Source organism: Lycium barbarum, chromosome 1, assembly GCF_019175385.1.
Source record: "Lycium barbarum isolate Lr01 chromosome 1, ASM1917538v2, whole genome shotgun sequence".
NCBI lineage: Eukaryota > Viridiplantae > Streptophyta > Magnoliopsida > Solanales > Solanaceae > Lycium > Lycium barbarum.
The window spans coordinates 162881630-162902383 of record NC_083337.1 but is presented as its reverse complement, the minus strand read 5'-3'; the positions used below and the strand labels follow the sequence as shown (position 1 = coordinate 162902383).

The 20754-nt window shown below is 37.9% G+C and overlaps 2 protein-coding genes across 5 annotated transcripts; one reads left to right on the top strand and one right to left on the bottom strand.

Moving 5' to 3' along the window:
- Positions 1–766: 766 nt before the first annotated feature.
- On the top strand, positions 767–10636 carry LOC132603559 (serrate RNA effector molecule-like). Its single transcript, XM_060316692.1, has 12 exons — positions 767–1676; positions 2706–2818; positions 3320–3377; positions 5202–5276; positions 5437–5511; positions 5615–5662; positions 5813–5881; positions 5972–6775; positions 6855–6903; positions 7915–8192; positions 8290–8466; positions 9392–10636. Exons 1-12 carry the CDS (start codon positions 913–915, stop codon positions 9450–9452), a joined length of 2571 nt encoding a protein of 856 aa, XP_060172675.1. The 5' UTR covers positions 767–912; the 3' UTR covers positions 9453–10636.
- A 917-nt stretch (positions 10637–11553) lies between these two features.
- LOC132603540 (protein FAR1-RELATED SEQUENCE 3) lies at positions 11554–19539 on the bottom strand. 4 transcript variants are annotated; one of them, XM_060316666.1, is made up of 6 exons: positions 19257–19539; positions 15819–18126; positions 15642–15731; positions 15219–15368; positions 12852–12968; positions 11554–11833 (listed from the first exon to the last, which is right to left on the bottom strand). In XM_060316666.1, exons 2-6 carry the CDS (start codon positions 18027–18029, stop codon positions 11789–11791), a joined length of 2613 nt encoding a protein of 870 aa, XP_060172649.1. In that variant the 5' UTR covers positions 18030–18126; positions 19257–19539; the 3' UTR covers positions 11554–11788. The 4 variants fall into 4 exon arrangements, with proteins under 4 accessions (XP_060172649.1, XP_060172659.1, XP_060172640.1 ...); XM_060316683.1 differs by lacking the exons at positions 11554–11833; positions 12852–12968 and adding exons at positions 13016–13042; positions 13242–13274; XM_060316676.1 differs by lacking the exon at positions 12852–12968.
- Between the last annotated feature and the right edge of the window lie 1215 nt (positions 19540–20754).

Sequence of the window (20754 nt, the reverse complement as noted above, 5' to 3'; positions counted from 1 at the left end):
TTTATTTACATACCCTACTGAAATGTCTGAACTTGCCACCGGGACAAAGTTCAAGGGGCTGGCTATGTATTTGGCACTAAGAAAATGATGAAAAAGTTCTTTTATGTTGTGGGGTAAGTTAAAAGATGGTCCCTTAAAAATACTGGTCGTAATCATTTTGAACCTCTAAATTTGCCAAAAAGTGAGCTTTTCTTTGTCTCCTAAGAGATTTGGATAATACAATTCGATTTGGATTTACAAATGCAATTGTAAAATATTACGGTTTAATCGTTTGGATACGGTTGGCTTTAATTATCAACCGAACCAATCCGAACAAACCAAATTTATATGCCACTAGTGACTAATATGACTAATTTGGTATATGTAATGTGGTGTTGACGGATTTGTATGCTTGCACAAGTTGTCAAACTCTTGTTTTGCTATTTATATGCTATTATGCTTGCAAGTTTATAGTTTTTTCTTGGTTAATGTCTTGGTTATAAGGCTGCAAGTTTAGGATCTCATTATTTTTTGTTATGTTTACTCTAAAACTGAAATGAAATAGTTACTTGTTTAAATTTTGAATAAACCGAACAAATCGATTTGTGTAACCGAACCGAAATAATAAAAAACGAATCAAATTGAACCTAGAATGGATCGAGTTTGGTTGAGAATTTTAGAAAGTCGAAATTCAAAATTTCAACTCGATGATGCCAAAACCGAACCGAACGAACAGTCCTATCTTTCATGTGTTAAAACAATGTATTTAAAAATAGTTTACGGGGACATAAAACGAAATATTAGTACCTTTCTCTCTCCAAAAACCCCACCTTAAATCTCAAATCAACTATCCCATCACTGCTATTCAGCTACAAGTACAAGCGACACAGTTACACATACTCAGCTAGGGTTCTAGAACGTTCGGTACCGTCAATGGCCCAAGTAATGGATGAACGAAGCAAGGAAAATGTGAACAACTCGCCGGATTCTTCTCCACCACCGCCGCGTAGTCGCGCAATGGACGTTCCGGTTGAACGCCGCCGTGAGCGAAGCAAGGAAAACGTGAACAAGTCGCCGGAGTCTTCTCCAACACGGCTTTCACCACCGCCGCCGCATAGACGTGTAATGGACGTTCCGGTTGAACGGCGCCGTGAGCGAAGCAAGGAAAACGTGAACAAGTCGCCGGAGTCTTCTCCCACACGGGTTTCACCACCGCCGCAGCATAGACGTGTAATGGACGTTCCGGTTGAACGGCGCCGTGAGCGAAGCAAGGAAAACGTGAACAACTCGCCGGAGTCTTCTCCACCACCGCCGCATAGACGCGGACGGAGAGATGAGAGAGAATTTGATAACCGAGGTGATTATTACTATGATCGTAACCGTTCTCCTCCGCCGCCGCGAGAGCGTGACTACAAACGCCGTCGTCCTAGCTTTAGCCCTTCTCCGCCTCCATATCGTAACCGTCGTAATGGACGTTCTCCTTCTCCACCTCCGTATCGTGACCGTCGTGGTGGAGGACATTCTCCTTCACCTCCTCCTCCATTTCGTGACCGTCGTGGTGGTGGACATTCTCTTTCGCCTCTTCCTCTTCGTCGACGTTCGCCGCCATTTCCACCTTACAAGCGCTCTCGGAGGGATGATTACCAAGGCAGCCGTGGACGCGGACGTGGACGTGGTTATCGACCTACTGATCGGAGGTAAAATACATAAATGCCCTCTATTTTTATTTTATTTTTTATAACCGTGGTGTCTAGTGTTTTAGCACTGTTTTAGCACCAGGTACAGGGTAACTTTATCCACCAAGACTAAGATAGACGAGAGGAAATTATGTAGTGTTTTTGTCTCCGCTAGGATATGAACCTGAGACCTTACTCACTTCATTGACTACTAGGCCACACCCTAGGATGCAAATGCCCTCTATTTCTTCTTTTCTTTCAATGTAGGCGCCTGTGAAGCCAATTATGATTTTCTTTTTTCCCTCGGCCAAAATGTCTTCACTGTGTACTTAAACTAGCTACCTAGTTTGAAAAATTTCATTGTGAAATCTGAGGAAATATTTGCCGGAAGTCACGTCCCAAAGTTTCCCCTTGTGGCTAATGTGAGCAAAAAATGCAAAAAAGGAATGGGAGGGATCCTCTCCATTTTGACATAGGTAGAGTGATAATTGCTCGTTGTGCATGAGCTATGAGGCCATTACTTAGTTCAATGTGCTCATTGGTGCCTGGGCTTGAGCTGTGGATCATCCAAGGCATATTATAGCAGTATACATGCCAGGGGCTTACCCCTTTTTTTTCAGAACACAATTACTATGCCTCAGTCACAACTTGTTGGGGTCAGACTATATGAATCCTCACTAAATATGTTTCTCCATTGAAACTCATTTTATGCCATAATCATTCCAAATAAATATAAAAGTAGAAAACTAAGCTAAATATATATATATATATATATATATATATATATATATATATATATATATATAAATACAATATTAAAAGATAATATTAGAATTTTCTTTTGCCGGATCCACTCATGATACTATGACATGATCATTTACGGTATTTGTCCTTCCACATAGTCCTTTATGAATTTTTCAGTTTTTCTGCTTCGCATGTTTACCTTTTAAAATAAAATTCTCATCAACGTCCCAGTATATTCTTTTGACAATGCTTGTGCGACATCTTTTCTTTTGTATGGTATCTTATTATGTACTTTGGACATTGCAGGTATGGTTATGACTATCAAGTTGGTTATGAGCGCGAGACAGGAGGCAGGCTTGGTTATCACGACGAGAGACCTCATGGTCGATTCGTGGACCGTTCCTCAGCTGGCTATCTAGGTGATCTGTCTTATTAGTACCTTACCTTCCTAGAGTGCAACTTTTGGTCACGTGTTCTCTTATTTGGTTGTTCCGCTATTAGGTTTCACGGTTCAATCATCTATTTCACAATTTTTTGCATCTCCCTTCTGTTTGCTTTGCTTGCTGTTGACAAGTTGTGTGTTTCCGGTTTCTTGTGTGGTTACTTTAAATTTACTTCTAATGCTTCTCTAGTTAGTTTAGAGATCACTTCTAATCCTCTTTATGTCTCAAAGAATGATTGAAAGGTAAATGTTTCATATTTTAACCTTTTATCTAGGTGTGTAGGTATATTTTGGCTTAGTTGACTTCAATTGTATGATATGTGTGCTAGTTAGTGTTTTATTATAACAAAAATTGATTTTACAATGTTTTTGGCCTTCATTTCTAGGTTGATTCTTTTAAGTGATAGTCAGTACTTTGTTTTACAACATGCTATCAACTTTTACTGAAACTTCTTATCTCTATGTCTTTTTCTTCCAGATAGGGATACTGGCCATGATGGATTTGCTAATTCTCTTGGTGCAGGGAGCAATGAAAGGTCTACAATTATGTATCATAAAGAATTTCCTTTCCATTGTTTGCATTTGTGTTTTCTTAGCTTCGCAACTTCTAGTTATTGAAAGGGTTTTTCCTAGACTCCCATCTATGTTTAACCAAGTTCTACAGTTGGATTTCCATTTGCATGTCGTGAGTTGCGTGAAGAATTCATCCTATGCTCAGCTGAATGATATTGTTTGTTTTATTTTATCTTTGTGGTGTGACACAGTGGAAGTAAGCTTGTTCTGGCTAATATTGTTGGTTTTATCTGTGGATCAAGAATTTGTGAGAGAAAAGAAAATGTGTCTTGTGAGAAAGGTTAAGCAAGGTAAAATAAATGGAATGAAGACGATCTCTTCCATATGTTTGTTCAGGTGGAAAAGAAAGTAAGTAAGAACAATCTGGTCAGTAACAATTTGAAATTTACTTTCTTTTTGCATTAAACAAAGCGGATATATATGAACCAAAAGAACAATCTGGTCAGTAACAATTTGAAATTTACTTTCTTTTTGCATTAAACAAAGCGGATATATATGACCAACAAGGGTGGCTCAGTTAGTTGAGCACGGGGCTTTCATAATGGAGGTGTCAGGTTCGAAACCCCCTGCCTACAACAACAGGGGACTTGCCTTCTGGGCTGAGCTCATCACACGGGGCTTGCCTAGTGGGGGTTATCTCACCTGTGTGGTTTGCGAGCTATTGCACAAGAGCTTGATTTACCCCGTGCACACCCGAAGGGTAGCGGCTGCGGGTTCCCATGTCATCACCAAAAAAAAAAAGCGGATTTATATGAGATTGAATGTTGGGCTTGTAAATCTCAACAGATCCGTAAGATGAATTTTGTAATGGTCCAAGTGTTGAAGTGAATGCTTTGACGTATAAGATTGGGCAAAATAAGAAATGATGAGAGGATGCAAGTAGCATAAAAAATACTATCAAATAAAAAATGGTCACTTGAGATAGTTTGACCATGTCTTTATGTAGATCTTCACATGTAGAAGCTCCTTAGGTGTGATAATAGGATGATTTCGGGGGTTAGATGCAACAGTTGAGGGATTTGTGTCTTAGGTCACAAGTTTGCACCTTGTGCCAAACGAACTAAGTCTAGTATTTAAGTGGAGAAGGGTAGAAGAGCAGACCATCATCCCTGAGTTTCGAAGGCTGTGGTTGGCCCAAAGGGTTTGTCCAAACAGAATTTTTGGTCGTAAAAAAGGACATGGTAAATATAGAATCACATGGAGGAAGTTGTCTTGAAAGATTGCTCTGGCAATCAATTTAGGTTAGGTAACTGATTGGGGTAACTTTGTTTGATGATGAAGAAGCTCTGAGTGAAAACCAAGAAACTAAACCAGCAAAAACTATACCGAGATAATTTTGGTTGGTTTCGGTTTGTCGATTTGAAAAACCAAACACCAATGAACCGCATCAAACTTTTCAAAACCGACGCGACCTGACCTAATGCCGACACCTAGAGCATGGCAGAATCTTTATGCACCGGGTGTTTTTTCCAGGATACCTGTGAGATTTAGCAAATGTTTAATTTGCCTTAAAAGACAAGTAATTTAGTATTGGAATAAAATGGACTTGAATAGAGTAGAATGGATGATATAAGAGGATTCGTATAGCCAACCTCGACTGTATTGAGATTGTAATGTATTTGATTGATGGGTTGTTCAACCACATAATGCCTTTTTTGCATGTGTGGAAAATTATGGTTTTATGTGATTTGCATTCGGTTTAACTGTTTATATGAAGTTTGTCGAGGATTGGTTTTGTAATTTGTTTGATGAATGAAAATGTTATGTACTTTTGGACTGTTTTGCAGAGAAGGATTGAAGTCTTATAAGCAGTTCATTCACGAGCTTGAAGATGATATTTTGCCAGCTGAAGCTGAGCGCAGGTCAGAATGGAAACAGCTCGTTGTACATGTTTCAGTTTAGCTTACTTGGTTGGCCCCTGGTCTAAATAGAAAGGCTTCTTCTATTACATATCGCCTCTCTTATATTTTATATATGTGAATGTCATAGTCAAATTATTGAGTACTTTTTATCATTATGCAGGTACCAAGAATACAAGTCTGGGTATATAGAAGCCCAAAAAAGAGCTTATTTTGATGTTCATAAAGATGAAGAATGGTACTGTCAAATTCTAGCTCCTTTTCTTGGGAGGTGGGGCCTGGGGGTGGGGAATAAGTCTGATGTGTTACAGTTTTCTAATAAGAGTTATTTGATTGTGCAGGTTGAAAGACAAATACCATCCTACAAACTTAATTTCTGTTATTGGAAGGTGCATTCTTGTTTGCACTCTGGAGAGTTTGTAAAGAGACCTTTGAGATGCCACTGTTTTATTAGTTGGACAAACTGAATGCATGTTGCTTTTAACAAGTTTATGTTGTTGGTTATATTAAATCCATCCTCTCTCCGTCATGGTCTGCAGGAGGAATGAACTTGCACGGAAGTTGGCAAAAGACTTCGTCCTTGATTTGCAAAGTGGAATATTAGATTTGTAAGCTCTGCTGCGCTCCTTAATGACCAAATGTGCAGGATGAGAACACCATACTGCAGTTACTAATTAATTCTTCTGTGTGCAAAATAGAGGTCCTAGGGTTACGCCTGCTTCTGCTAACAAGCCAGGACAATCAAGTGAGCCAAATTCTGATGATGAAGCAGATGACGGTGGCAAAAGGAGGCAGCATGGAAGGGGACCCACTAAAGATACCGATTTACTTTCAGCTGCTCCAAAGGCTCACCAAGTGAGTTCTGAGCCTAGAAGAGTCCAGATTGATATTGAACAAGCACAGGAACTTGTGGGCAAGCTTGACTTTGAGAAGGGAATAGAGGATAACTTACTGTCTCAGTCTGATAATGATAGGGGAAGCAGAGACAAGTCTCATGGGGATACCTCTGGCCCTGTAATTATCATAAGGGGCTTAACTTCAGTAAAAGGTCTTGAGGGGACTGAGCTGCTTGATACACTTCTAACCTATTTGTGGCGCATTCATGGGGTGGATTACTATGGCATGACTGAAACAAATGAAGCTAAGGGTTTGCGGCATGTGAGAGTGGAGGGGAAGGTTTCCAATGTAACAACTAATGGGGCAGAGTGGGAAAAGAAACTTGACGCACGTTGGCAAGGGAGGCTGAAGGGGCAGGATCCTTTGGAGCTAATGACTGCAAAGGAAAAAATTGATGCAGCTGCTATAAAAGGTTTAGATCCCTATATCCGTAAGATTAAGGATGAGAAGTATGGTTGGAAATATGGTTGTGGAGCTAAGGGTTGTACAAAGCTCTTCCATGCTACAGAGTTCGTCCATAAGCATTTGAAGTTAAAACACCTTGATCTGGTGATGGAGCTTACTTCTAAAGTGCGTGAAGATCTATACTTTCAGAATTATATGAAGTAAGTTTTTTATGAGTAGCATTTCTTTTCCGCCTTCATTTATTTTAGCTGCAAGACTAATGCCTTTAGCTTATATCAGTGATGAAAATGCGCCTGGTTGGACCCCTGTCATGCAGCCATCTCTACAGGTAAAATATCTAACTGAAGTCATTACTTGTGCTTTTCCCTTGACAAATATGGTTGGCTCGCTTTAGTTTTTCTCTCAGGGCTTTTCTTTTTCTAATAATGTCTAGATACTTCCGTTGTTTCCAGCTACAAAACATCTTTACTTTAGTCGTTATAGGAAGGCTTTCTTCCGCAAACTGAGAGGTGTCAGTAAGAGTAACTGAGTTTCTTCAGGGATACAGAACTGCTAGATCACAACCCTCTATATGGACTTGATTTTCAAATTCTCAAAATGTTATGATAACTCTATATGATCTACCAGATAAGAGATATAGAATTGGTGGACAGGAACCTAATTTTTGATCCTCGGTCTCTAAGGTTTAAAACATTTTTAGCTGCTTAACTGTGTCCTCCTGAGGTGAAAAACTGGAGCTGTTATCATTTAATTACAACCAAACAGATTGCACTTGTGGTTTTGCCAGAAGGTGCACATAACTATGTGGAGGTACTGTTATGAATCAGTAGAAGTTTGAACAGTGTAGTAGACGACGTTGGCTGAATGAAACTAATAACCTCCTAGTGGTTTGAACTTAGAAGAATGTACAACTATCCGCTTGGATTGAAATATCGCCAGCAACCACTCCAGTTATAAAACTGTAAATATGGGATGCATGTTTTAGCCTTAGGCATTGCTTCTTACACGGCTGGCAGATTGTGATGGCTCATTATAATGGCTTTAACCTGATCAATTATGGGTTTCTGACATCTTTCCGATTTTCTGTGCTTCATTTTTCACCTGCTCACTCGTTCTTGGCGGTCTGCACTTGATTGTTAGGCTAGTCCTATTCGGAACTTTAGTATAAACCTTCTTTTTATATGCTTATTTTTGTTTTTCTGGACAAATTTTTCTGAAGAGTTACTTGGTCTTTATATAATCTTTGGAACATTTTAATCTTGTGTAATTGTTTGCTGCTGTAGTCTTTTTATCTGTTTTTACTTTATGGTGATTTAACTGCATCTAAGGTGCTATGCAGAAAGAGAAGGCACTAAGGCATCGACTTGGTCCAGATGGTAGAGTGAAGGATGACAGAGGGAACCGTAGAGATCGTGATGGTCGAGCTAACGGTGGTGAAAGGTTTGATAGGTCAGAGAACTCTCAATCAGGGGATTTTCAATCCAAGAATGATGGTGCCAGTCAGGACAATGCGGATGAACATATGTTTGACACCTTTGGTGGACAAGAGCTTCCAGTTGCTCCTTTTTCCTCAGACATAGCTCCTCCACCTATGCTGATGCCTGTTCCTGGTGCCGGGTAACTTGAGTTGATTATTTTTTAGGTCCCAGCTATGAATTTGTATTATCATTGTTATTGAATTTTTTGTCATCTTTCGTCTTCATTGCAATCACAGTCCACTTGGGCCTTTTATACCTGCACCTCCTGAAGTTGCAATGCGAATGATGCAAAAACAAGGTGGCCGGCCCTCTATTTTTGAAGGTGGTAGGTTGTCGGGGGCTGCAACAAATGGGCCATCCCCAATAATTGCGTTACCTCCTGCATTTCGACAAGATCCTCGTCGTTTAAGAAGGTATACTGTGCCTATTCATAGTTTTTCCTATTGTTTAACATGAACCTTTGTTGCCATGATCCATCATTCTGATCTCACTAAAATATGCCGAAGCTAGTGAGTTGCGAACTAAATTGTCAATATATTAGATTCTCTTGTGATCAGTTTGCTATTAAAGTTGAGGGAATTATTTTTCTTGGGGAAAAAGGCAATATATAATCCAAATCTTGCTAATACTTTTGGATGAGTTGTCCTACAAGTCATAAAAAACTAAAAGAGTAAATATTAGATTAAGAGTTTTTGGATGACTTTGAGAAAGATCATCGGAGAGGCCTTTCACAAACTTATTTGAAGAGCTAGTGCTTAATCTGTTATACATCTAGAGGATAAGTTAGAATGTACAAGGATGCACTAATCATTCTTAATTTAGCCATGTCTGTCGGATTCCACCTTTAATTGTATAATTTTCTGTGTTCTTGGGACTACTGGAAATTTTGGGCAGCATCTCCCAAGATCTCTCTTCGTGTGATATGTGTTGGATTTAGCTCAGCAGCTATCTGAGAATAGCTTATCCTTTTTATTCTTAAAAAAGAGCTGTACAAGAGCGTTTCAAAAAGCTTACAGCTGATGTTTACCCAACTTCAAAATCAAAATATTCTCTAATAGCTGCTGAGCTCAATATAAGCTATCCTTTTTATTTTTAGATAAGAGTGGTTCAAAGAGCGTTTTAATGAAGCTCACAGCTAATTTACCTAATTTTTCTTCATTTCATCCTAGATATTCTCCCCCAGATTTAGCATTCGCTGATTTCTGTAAGTCTGAGCATACATGCGTAGTATCTAAATACATGTGGCGTTCCTGATGTAGATTTATAACAACCAAACAAGTGCTGTTTATAGATCTGTGCATTCGCCTGTACTGAACTACAGTTTTAATAACTTTGCAGTTACCAAGATCTTGATGCACCTGAAGAAGAAGTTACTGTGATAGACTACAGAAGTTTGTAGCACTAGGCACGTATCTGTTGAGTTGTAGATGGAAGAGCGTTTAAAATTGTGTTGAGGTTATGAAGATTGATCTAACCACATTGACATGCATAAGATCGTTTTATAGTCGGGAGAAATTTTGGGTTTGGCTGCTGTTCAGATGAGCTCTAGTGGCACAATCATTCCAGCTCTCTGGATATTTCCAGGTTCCGTGTTTGGTTTTTGAGTTATGTAGAATTAGCATTTTCTCCCTTCTCCCCCTCGATGTGGCAAATTTTAGGATATATGTTCATAGTCTCTTAAAATGGGAGAAATGCTAATGATCACGATGTGCTGCTTTTTCGTGTTGCGCATTAAAGCAATTTTAAGGAAATTATAGCAACTGTTGAGACATCTGATTAACATGGAACAGATCATTGATTGGTCGTGCTGTTAGAAAATGGTGATTATACTGGCAGTATATGGTGATAATTGCGAAGAAGAGAGTTCAAAACTAAAAGTCCGTAAAAGTTGGTACTCTTGTTGCCTTCACCTTTTTTTTTTAATGCTGACCTTTTTTAATTTAAAAAAAAAAGAAAGTTCCACCTTGCTGGTGGGGGTTAGGCATTGCCCAACCTGGTATATTTATCAAAAACCAAAAGTACACGGAGGAGGGAGGACATGGACCTTTGCCTCCAAAACATAAAATAAGAAGGTGATACTATGATCAGATCCCTCTTGCCAGAGCTTCCCAAAAACATCTAGAGAAAGTTCAATAATTACATGAGATGGGGAAAAGATGGAAAAATACAGAGCCATAAGGATGACTGATAGTTCACTATTTCACCAGATCATAGGGAGATTAACAAAATTGTTGCCTTCTGTCTAATGAACAACTTACATAACATAAAAAAGAAATGGAGAAGTCTCAATATTTTTGTTCGCCCGTAAAATTGCCTCTACTAGTTTGAGTGTCATGGATGTGTTAAATTTTCTCAATAACATTTGATTTTATAACTTGTTGCATAAGATCTTACACTTTTTGTTTAGAGTTATATTGTGGCTCAAGAAAGTATTGACTTTCAGAGGAATTGGAAAGTTGATTCTTTATTGGTATCGAGTTCCAAAGTGAGAGAAAGGGAAACAGATGGAGAGATGGATATTTTTGTCAGATACGTTGGTCAATTTTGGTTTTATGAGAATCGAACTTTTTCTTTTAAGCACAACTTTTTCATAGTTCTATTGCTTTTCACATTTATTTCTTCTATTAAATTTGCATGAAATCAGACGACGACATTTTACAATTCAATTTGAAAAATCAACGGAGAACAAGTATAACTAGTTCCTGTGTAATAATAGTAAGCTATCAACCCTAAGATCAACTTTTACTAATATAATAGGCGAGGCTGCTTTCACAATATTTTTAACGAACCTAGTCCATAGAGATATGTGCGGAAAGACCGACCATAATTTTGTACCTTGTGGGATTAGTTGAAATGCATGCAGACTGTGACTCGAGCATCAAAGCTATTATACAAAATGACCAATCACAATTCCATCGTACAGCGTTTACAAGTTTATCGCTCTATCAGTTTGCAGTTGCCTTTTGGGCAACTAGTTCAATTTAAGAGGTTAATTTGATCAACTTTGACATAAACCGGGAAAATATTATCTTAATTCATATTAAAATAAAAGATTGACAAACGACAAGAGTATATTTGTAGGTCCTATTTGTCTTAATTGAAATATCTAGGTTAATGCAATATGCAAGTTGCATTTAATTTCATCCTCTCAAAATGCCGCCATCCCCAAAAGTTCCAATCTTCAATTCCTTGGCGCTTGCAGAATATGAAAAGTATGTCAAGAATATAACCTGGGTTGTTCAAGCAAGAGTAATAGCAAAGGTATGAAATTACCTATATTGGGGGTACTTATAGAAAACTAATCAGACTGTTAGACATACCTGCAAAAGCATAAGAAGTGTATTAAGAAAAACATCTGCCCTTATTCCCAACTGACTAAGCCTTGGTGGCCAGATTTAATTGTGCTACATGGACTGGTGGGAGGTAACATGTATCCAATGAAACAGTTGAGGTGCAGCAAATTGGCTTGAACACCATTGTTTAGAAAGAAAGAACCAAAAAAGAAAAAAACACATGGCCTTGCATTCTTGAAATTAATAATTTACATGTACAAATAATGCAGAAAACGCAAAGCATGTAAAACTGCTATCCTACCTAAAGCTACACAATGAGAACTTGGACAATTCCAAATTCAACCATCCTAATTACACGTTTAAAGAAGAATGTCAGCACCACTCCAATCCGCAGGGTTATCTATTCACACAACTGGCTATAAATAGTAAAAGAACATAACTTCTATTTCCTTTGCTTTTTTGCCGGAATCTCCAGTTGCGACTCAACCTGCCATCCAAGTTGAGGTGAACGGTTAACGTCTAACAAACAAGAAGGGCCTGATCAATGTATCAGTCAAATTGATCAAACACAAATATCGATGTTGACAGACTGTAGAACTGAACTCCTATGTGGAAGCTACAAAATATAACACTTCATCACACTATCTGGAAACATCCTGGGAAAGGCCCCAAAATAAGCACCACTGCATAAGCTTATTTCTCGTTCTATGATAGTCCATGGCTAAACTATGTACTTGGACATGTATACACACACATGCATGTACTGCATGCTCCTGTTACAAGTATTTGGTAAAGATAGACATCTATTAAATTCTTAAATGTGTCGGAGAGAGTTCTAGATGTCAGTGAAACAAGCTTTTATTCGTGATGAGATTAGCAAATTTAACTTTTATTTTGTCTCCTTTTGGTGGACTAGAACATGTATATCATTTTAAGATGTTTGATACAAGAAATCTGCTTTGCTATAATTAACTCATTATAGATCAGCCATCTACATGACCACTTCCTTTTTTCCTTTTTCTTGTACTGTTATATTCTCATATTAAGGCGCCAAAATTGCTACAAGAAGATCAAGATTTTTTTTTTTTTTTTTTTTTAATACGAGTTCAATGAGATATGTGATTCAAAATGAAAATACACAGACAATATTATTTCCCCGCAAATGATGTAAACCTGAAAAGTGGACTTCCGACTTTCATTAGACGAGATATCCTATTCTCATGTCATAAGAATTATATTGAGTATTGTTCAAGTAGTTAACAGCGAAGGGTTACTGCTTCGCACGTAGTCTGGAAGAGAATTCCAGATAGATAAATTGATCGGATTACATCGAAGACAAACTTCAGCAGGAAAACCGTTTCCATTCAGGTTTAACTCTAGTCTATTTGAGTGGAACAAGGGAAAACTCCATAATGACAAAGCAGTGAAGTCAATTTTATCTTCAAAGGTTTTCAAGTTGGATGGATAAAACAGATGATATCTACTAAAAAGGCCGAGGGACTTACTGTATTTGACAGTTGCTCGCGGATATATGCCATTGACCTCAACATGGCACCTAAAGTATCTCTAGAAACCTGAAATTTGACCTCTGACTCTCCTGAAGTTGTTTCTGTATCTTGAAGCTGAAAGAAAGGGATTCTGAATCAGTAAGACACTACTGCAGAAGCCGATGTGTCTACTTGATTTACAAGATAGCCTGCATTTAAACATAGTGTTCATATCTGTGGAGTATTTGTCTCCTATACTTCTCTCCTCAGTCCACAGAAATAGCTCTTGGTTACACCTCTGGTCACCAAAATGTTGTAACTAACAACAACAACAACAACAACAAACCCAGTGAAATCCCACAATGTGGAGTCTGGGGAGGGTAGAGTGTACGCAGACCTTACTCGTACCTTGGGAGGTAGGGAGGCTGTTTTCGAAAGACCCTGCTCAAGAGAAAGCACCAAAATGTTGTAACTAATTGACATTAAACTTCATCTGTTGCATCACCTTATTTGTTTCCATGTATATAACACCATAAGGTCATGTATTCAGTATTTTTTATTATTTTTTATTTTTATTATTTTTAAAGTTAATGACAAAAAGACGATTTTACTGAATAAAGGGGGAGAACCCCACATACAAAATTTACAACATGTAGAGAGCCTCACAAGAAAAACATGGTTCTCCACAAAATGCACTCAATACTCGGTACTAACAGGAATATCCAAAGTGTTCCAATAATGTATAGAAAACAAAAAGGTTCCTCTAATAGATTCAAAAGAGTTCTATTCCATCAAATGCCCTCTCCGATTCCCCTCTCCCCCCACTAATCCACATGACTGACAGGGCTACTATCTCCCATGCCCTCCTTCGATTTTTTCTCCTGAATTTCCATCCTGGCAAACTCCTTTAATGTTCCTCCGAATAGCAAAGCCAGTAATTTCGCTAATGGTGGTCAAGATTTAGTGTGTGTATATATATATATATATAAAATAAGTAATATCTGACACCTACATACACAGTGACAAAACATGTTCCACTGTACACCAAAGCCTATGTGCAGCAAGACGATGAAGTAATAGGTGGTTGACATCCTCCCTACTCTCTTATACATGAAAGTCCAAGTGTACACTTTCTCCTCTTCCTCAAGCTTTCTACCGTGAGAATGGCTCTCCATCCAAACAAAGAAAAAAAAAAGGCCTCGTACATACTTTACTCCTCCAACTTTCATAAAAATCCCTCCTACACATTTTTCTTTGCATTACGCACCTTAATTGGCAAGATCTGTATCTAAAACCCCTCAGATCCGCTTAAGACCACTTCCTCCTGGGAAGTGGATGCCACACATCATTCGGGATGCAATACATGTCATAAAGTCAAAAAAGAAAAAGAAGACAGGAACTAAGAAAACAAAATTTCTACTTTATCTTCAGAAATCGAACCCCAAGAACTGAAACGACAGACAGAAACCTCCAATTAAAGGTGAAAGCTCACAATGGTCTCTTCTACCACCACCCCTTAAGCTTAACCAAGTTAACCGACAAAGACATTCAGTTCAAGCTTAAATACACGACTTCTGTCCGAATCTAATCCAGTTAAACAGTTTGGACAAATCAGTAAGTATGAGAGAAGTTGATGAAAAAATGCAGTGTCTGGTGTTATGGGCAGTAAGGACTAGGAGACCAATCAGAACGACAGGTGTTTAAGGAGGAATCTTTTTGGCTTTATCTTCCTTGCCAATTTGTCAATCTATATTCTATTTCCAGCCTTAGTATTGCCTAAACTATAATTACGTGGATCATTCTGGGATGTACCACAGGATTTATGTCTAAGGTTATTTGTCTAGGTTTTGAACTAATGTGTGGATATGAGTATTATACAAAAGTATAGTGCTACTTTGAGGAAGGCTCATTTACCCTTCATACCAAGCTGAATTTTTCATTTTTCCTGCTAAGTCCCCTTTCCTACCTGGTTTACTTTGGAAAAGAAAAGTACACTTTCTGATGATGCATTTGCCTATGACATGCGCTGCCATTGTATGTCACGGAAGATTAGATTTCTTTCGTGATCCAAACAGATCTACCATGTCCTTATACCAACTGCCTTTTCCTCTCCCAAAAAAGAAAGAGAGAAAAATAACAAAGGAAAACAGGAGGATAAGAAACATATCAGCGCTTAAAATAGGAATAGGATAAACTGGAGGTGAAAGAACATGACAGAGAGACTGAAGAGGACAAAAAAGTGTACGTGGAAAGGGGATTGATATAGACTGAAGAGGAATGGATAACATCACCTTCTCATCAGAAAATAAATAAATATAGCATGTGTACACACCTAATAGTTAAATTCTCATAGAGATGATATTATTACTAATTTTCCACACATACCTTCAGATTGATGACAGCAACCCTATTAGCCGGGGCGGAGAGCTGCTCGCTGATATAAGCCATAGACTTCAACATGGGCTCTAGTGTGACCCGGGATAGCTGAAACTTCACTTCTGATTCTCGTGAAGGAGTCCTACTGTAATCTTGCAGCTACAACCAAAGAAACTCAGTAAACAATAATTGAACAATCAAACCCATGACATATCAGCATTAGAGAACATGATAACTGAAATTAAACAACGACACATGTGGTCACAAAGTTGGCCAGAGGAAGCACACAACCCTGACATCGCTATCCAAAAAACATTTCAGTGAAATTATTATCGAAACAACAACTAATCAATTCACCAACATGATAGTCTTTAAGAAAAGAGTTTAAAAAGTGAACTAAAATCAAATTATACAGAAAGCTCTGAAACACACCTTCAGGTTGATGACAGCAACTCTATTCGCAGGTGCCGAAGTTTTATTCTCCATCACCCAAGTCATTGACTTGAGGCAAGGAAGAATCACCTAAGAACCCCAAAAAGATCAATAGTGTACACCTTGACTTAAAAAAAACTGCTACTGAAATAAATAAGATAAAATGAATTTCAGTACCGTGTTATCTGGATGACCATCATCACATTGAAGAGACACAGGGGCCATGCGCTGGGCATTTAAATCAGCAACAGCCCGAGCAGGACTACCATTGTCATTAAGATTAAAGTGCTTTGTCATTTCATCTTGCCGTGGCCACAATAATGGCGTCATTTCTGAAGCAGAGGTAGATGTCCTCCTATCATCATAGCCAATACTAGTGACCTGTGAGCTAGGAGATGAAACTTTAGCAACATTTCTTTTTGCAAGAGCCACCTTCTTTCCTCCTTCTTTAAGAGCACTTAATGCAGCATTATATGTCTCTTGAGCCACAGCCCCTTCTTCAGCGTATCTTATGGCTTCCCTGCAGAGATTGTTGTATCTCTGTGCCATTGATTCAGTACCATGTAGTAGTACATGTTCATCAGATTCAGCACCACATTTTGCATTTATTGTCCATCGCTTCAAGATGTAATGAGACGGCAATGTAAGAACATTAGTTACTGTAAAAACTGTAAGAATATGTCTGCAGAGGATACCACTACATTCAAACATCTGGCAGCTACAATTTGCTTTCAGCTCAGATATATTCAACGAGACATTATATGCTTTCTGGTCATCCTCAAATTTTGCAACTCTGAATGTGCTGAGAACCCCATCTCCATCAATTCTGTTTGCAGTATAGACAAATGTCTCCACTAACTCTTCTTGAAATTTTGAGAATATCTTCTTCGTGTATAAAGTTGCTGCCTGTTTCTCCATTGGAGATGGTGTCCTTAGCGCTGGAGTGGTGCATATTGTATTAAAATCAGCTTCTGTTTCCTTCTCAAATGAATTCTCCAAGGCTCTTTCATACTGCCTGAAGAACAATGGCAATGTAATTTGTTGATTCACATAGCCATCAAAAAATGAGCATTCATATTCCTGGTTAGGAGAGACGGCTGCAAAGAAAGTATTGCGAAAATAAACTGGTACCCACTGGCGACGTGTATTATATATGGATTGAAGCCAATCATTCTTTTTCAGGTCATACTTATCAAGGATTATCTCCCAATATGATTCAAATTCTTCGACTGTCTCCGTCAAATTGATACAATTATAGAGTTCAACCTGGAAATTTGGGTACATGTGACATACATGAGCCATTCTGTCCTGGCCACCCCTTAATACATGCCACTTGTTGATACAATGCTGTGTTTCAGGAAAAACTTGAGCAACTGCAGATTGTATAGCAGTGTCCTGATCAGTAATTATTGAGACAGGGGCACGGTCATTCATAGAGGCAAGGAAGGTCTTAAATAGCCAGACAAATGTAGCCTCAGACTCATCTAGAAGAAGTGCACAGCCAAACAAAGTTGTCTGACCATGATGATTTACTCCTGTGAGCGGAGCAAATGGGACTCTGCACTGATTAACTCTGTACATTGTGTCCAGTATAACGGCATCACCAAAATGACGGTATGCATTTCTCGACCTTGCATCAGCCCAAAATACATTAGCCATGCGATTATCTTCGTCCAACTGTATGGCATAGTAAAATCCAGGATTCTCAGCCTGCATTTTCTTGAAGTAATCAAGAAGATTCTGAGCATCTCTCCCTAATGTTCTTCGTTGACTGCAGTGTCTAGGAGAAAAACTCTGAAGTATAGTATTCTTAACAGTTTGATCCAACTCTGCAGTACGAGTTCTCTTAGCTCCATGGTTCATCTCTACAGGGATGCGGTTACCGTCTACTGAGACATACATTACACCACTAGGAACAATTCCAACGCCCTGATTATTCTCAGGTACATTCTTTTTTGTCACCGCAAAATGCCTGTGCGATCTCTGATAATGCACCTTATTAGGATACAAGAGTGAGTGACTATGCTCCTTCACATATTTGGTCACAACCCACTTGTTTTGACCTTTTAACTCCACTCTAAGCATTGCATCACAGGATTCACCCGACACTCTTCTCAAACCAACCTTGTCACATAAGAAATCAGTCTTCAGTCGATTAAACTGACATACACGGGTGGTAAAACCCAAACGCCTAGCATACTCATCATAGAAATTCTTTGCTTGATCTTCAGAAAGAAATACCATACCCATTTGCGGCTCAACAACGTCATTTGATCTTCCATTTACATTTGCTTCTCCACTCTCACTGGGTTCATCATCGCCGTCATCATTTATGCCACCTTGCTGGTGCATATTCCCTTCTTCAACGTCGATCACTTCAACATCCATCCCCCGAACATGTAAACCACTTTAGGAAAATGAATCACATCACTAGAGGTACTCCAGCACATATCCTTGATGATGCCATACATAACCACGTCACGACCTGCAAAAGTTGTCACTTTTCCAATATTCACCATAACAATCATCCTTAGCTAGTGCTAATCTTTTCATCCTACATTCCTTTATTTACCATGTCCTCATGTATTCAGCAATTGAGGTTGAGCAAAGTAAAGCAAGCATGAGTATTGCAAGTCAACAACACAATAACAAATTACCCAATATGACGAAGAAGAACAGTAATACTCCATCCGTCCCAATTCATATAACACTCTTTCTTTTTCAGTCAGTCCCAAAAAGAATGACACCTTTCTATATTTAGTAACAAATTAACTATAAACTCCCTATTTTACCCTTACTGAAATGATTTATAGCCACACAAAAATCTATGGCTTGTTTTAGTTCAAAAGTCTTTCTTTCATTCTTAAACTCCGTGCTCAGTCAAACAACTTCAGATAAATTGGAACGGAGGGAGTAACATAATTCATGCACAATGTTTTTCTGTTGTCCTCAATCACCGACTATTCCTTTAATATACCCATTATATTCCTTAAGAGCTCATTCAAAGTACTTCCTCTGTCCCTTTATATAAGACACGGGAGTCAAAATCAATTTTGTCCGCGACTACACACATTTTATAGATATATTGTAGCATAAAAGGTCGTATTAGCACTTTCATGTAGCTTCTAAATATGTAAATTTTTATCTCCAAAACTGAGATGACAAAGTCAGAGCTTACACTGAAAATTAGACTTCGCCATTCAATACTTTCCATAATTCACTTCATCAACTTAAAATCATACTCGGTTAACAAAATTACAAAAAAAAAAAATTAAAAAAAAATACAAATTTACACTAAATACACCTTAAACCCCCCATAAACATGGTCCGATACTTATACACAGAGAAACACACATTCATGCAGATAAAAAGTCCATATGTATAGTCACGAGAGAGAGACACATGCATACACATACAATACTTTCCATAATTCACTTAATCAACTTAAAATCATACTCGGTTAACAAAATTAGAAAAAAAAAAAGTATAAAATTTACAGTAGTAAATACATACTCAGTACATTTACAGCATATGTATAGTCACGTTATATATAGGCACGTAAATACATGCACATATATATATATATGTCTCTATGTATAACAGAGAGAGATAAACCGGTGATCGGGGAGAGAGAATTAAGGCCAAACGGATCTCAAACAATTTGCGAGAAAAATACTTCCGTTATCTTAAACGGAAGTTTAAGGTTCTACTAGAATTAAAACGACGGCGTTTTGGGAAGATTTTTGCGTACCGGAGAAGTTGCAGAGGGGCCGGAGTTAGGAAGAAAACGGGGAGAGTTAGAGTTAGTGGGTGTCGTGTGGATTACCAATGACCCTAAAGGGAAAACAATTTTTAGCCGTTTGATTGAAATTAAACGGTGGATATTAGTCTAAAAGATACCTACTTGTAGTTTACATCTAACTTATGCTGAGATGAAGAAGTTGTGGGCCCCGAGGAGGTTGCTGGTTTGATACAAAATACACTTTGCTCAAACACTGGTATTTTGGATTAATCAAACAAGTTATTTGAGGAAATGAAAATATTCTAATTAGTCACAATTTGAATTTGATGTTAGGAATTTCTTACATCTTAATATGAAAATCTTGTAAAATGAGTCGTATAAGTAAAGAAACTTGAAGTTAAGGCATATATTCAACAAAACTATTGGAGCGACAAATAAAAGCGAAAGTTTATAGTCTCTCTGTTTCAATTTATTTGAACCTATTTTCTTATTAATTCGTGATAAAAAAATGACATTTTTTTATATTTGGAAATAATTTACCTTTATGCAATGATTTATAGCCACACAAAATATATTTGACTCATTTTACACCACAAATTTAAAAGTCTTCTCTACTTTCTTAAACACCGTGTCCAGTCAAATGAGTTCACATAAATTAAAACGGAGGGAGTATTACTTACTAATTTATAATTAAGAGATAAAAGTTTATAAAGGGAGACATTTACGCTCATTTATAATGGTGAATCCAACTATGAATTTGGAAGCATGTGATAGCTTTGTACGTGGGAAAAAGCAAACATTCATGTAATATTAGAAACCATGAGAGTTATATGGGTGAATACTTAACCTTACTGAGATTTACACCAAAATATTGATATCAGTCCTACTGTCCTAGCAGTTAAAAGATTAAAGTGAAAAAATCATATCACTTCATCATGGTTAATTGATAAATATGTATATATAAGAGTAAAAGGAGCATGTTTTGCGTTTCTGCTTTGGTGTGAACACCCGAAACGAATATGTTTATCCGAGCTATACGTGTTAAAACGTCAAAGAAGATTTGCATAGTTCTTTCTTTAAAAAAATAATTTGCAACACTGGAAAGTGGAACAAAAAAAACCTGTTTTTAGAGGAAAGAGTGAGCCAGTGAGGCAACGAAGAAAAAAAAAAAAAAAAAAAGGAAGAGCGAGGCAACCTAAAAATGGAAGTTGTCAAGTTACATAAAAAAGGTTTGTTCGCCGTTGCCCGGATCGAACCCGGGTTATCCAGGTGAAGGCGGAAATACTTACCACTATACTACAACGACATTCTTGCTGGGCATTCTCACAAGTGAGAGAAAACTGTAATCTAAATGTCAATCAATGGCGAAGC

Bases quoted from the DNA above. Each gene is read 5' to 3' on its own strand.
- LOC132603559 (XM_060316692.1), top strand. From the start codon at position 913: ATGGCCCAAGTAATGGATGAACGAAGCAAGGAAAATGTGAACAACTCG. The intron at 1,677-2,705 runs GTAAAATACATA...TGGACATTGCAG, and splicing joins TATCGACCTACTGATCGGAG to GTATGGTTATGACTATCAAG. The intron at 5,663-5,812 runs GTGCATTCTTGT...CATGGTCTGCAG, and splicing joins TTAATTTCTGTTATTGGAAG to GAGGAATGAACTTGCACGGA.
- LOC132603540 (XM_060316657.1), bottom strand. From the start codon at position 18,029: ATGGATGTTGAAGTGATCGACGTTGAAGAAGGGAATATGCACCAGCAA. The intron at 15,369-15,641 runs GTGTGTTTCAGA...CTTTGGTTGTAG, and splicing joins TTGCTGTCATCAACCTGAAG to CTGCAAGATTACAGTAGGAC. The intron at 13,275-15,218 runs GTATGTGTGGAA...TCTCTTGAGCAG, and splicing joins TTGCTGTCATCAATCTGAAG to GGTCTTTCGAAAACAGCCTC.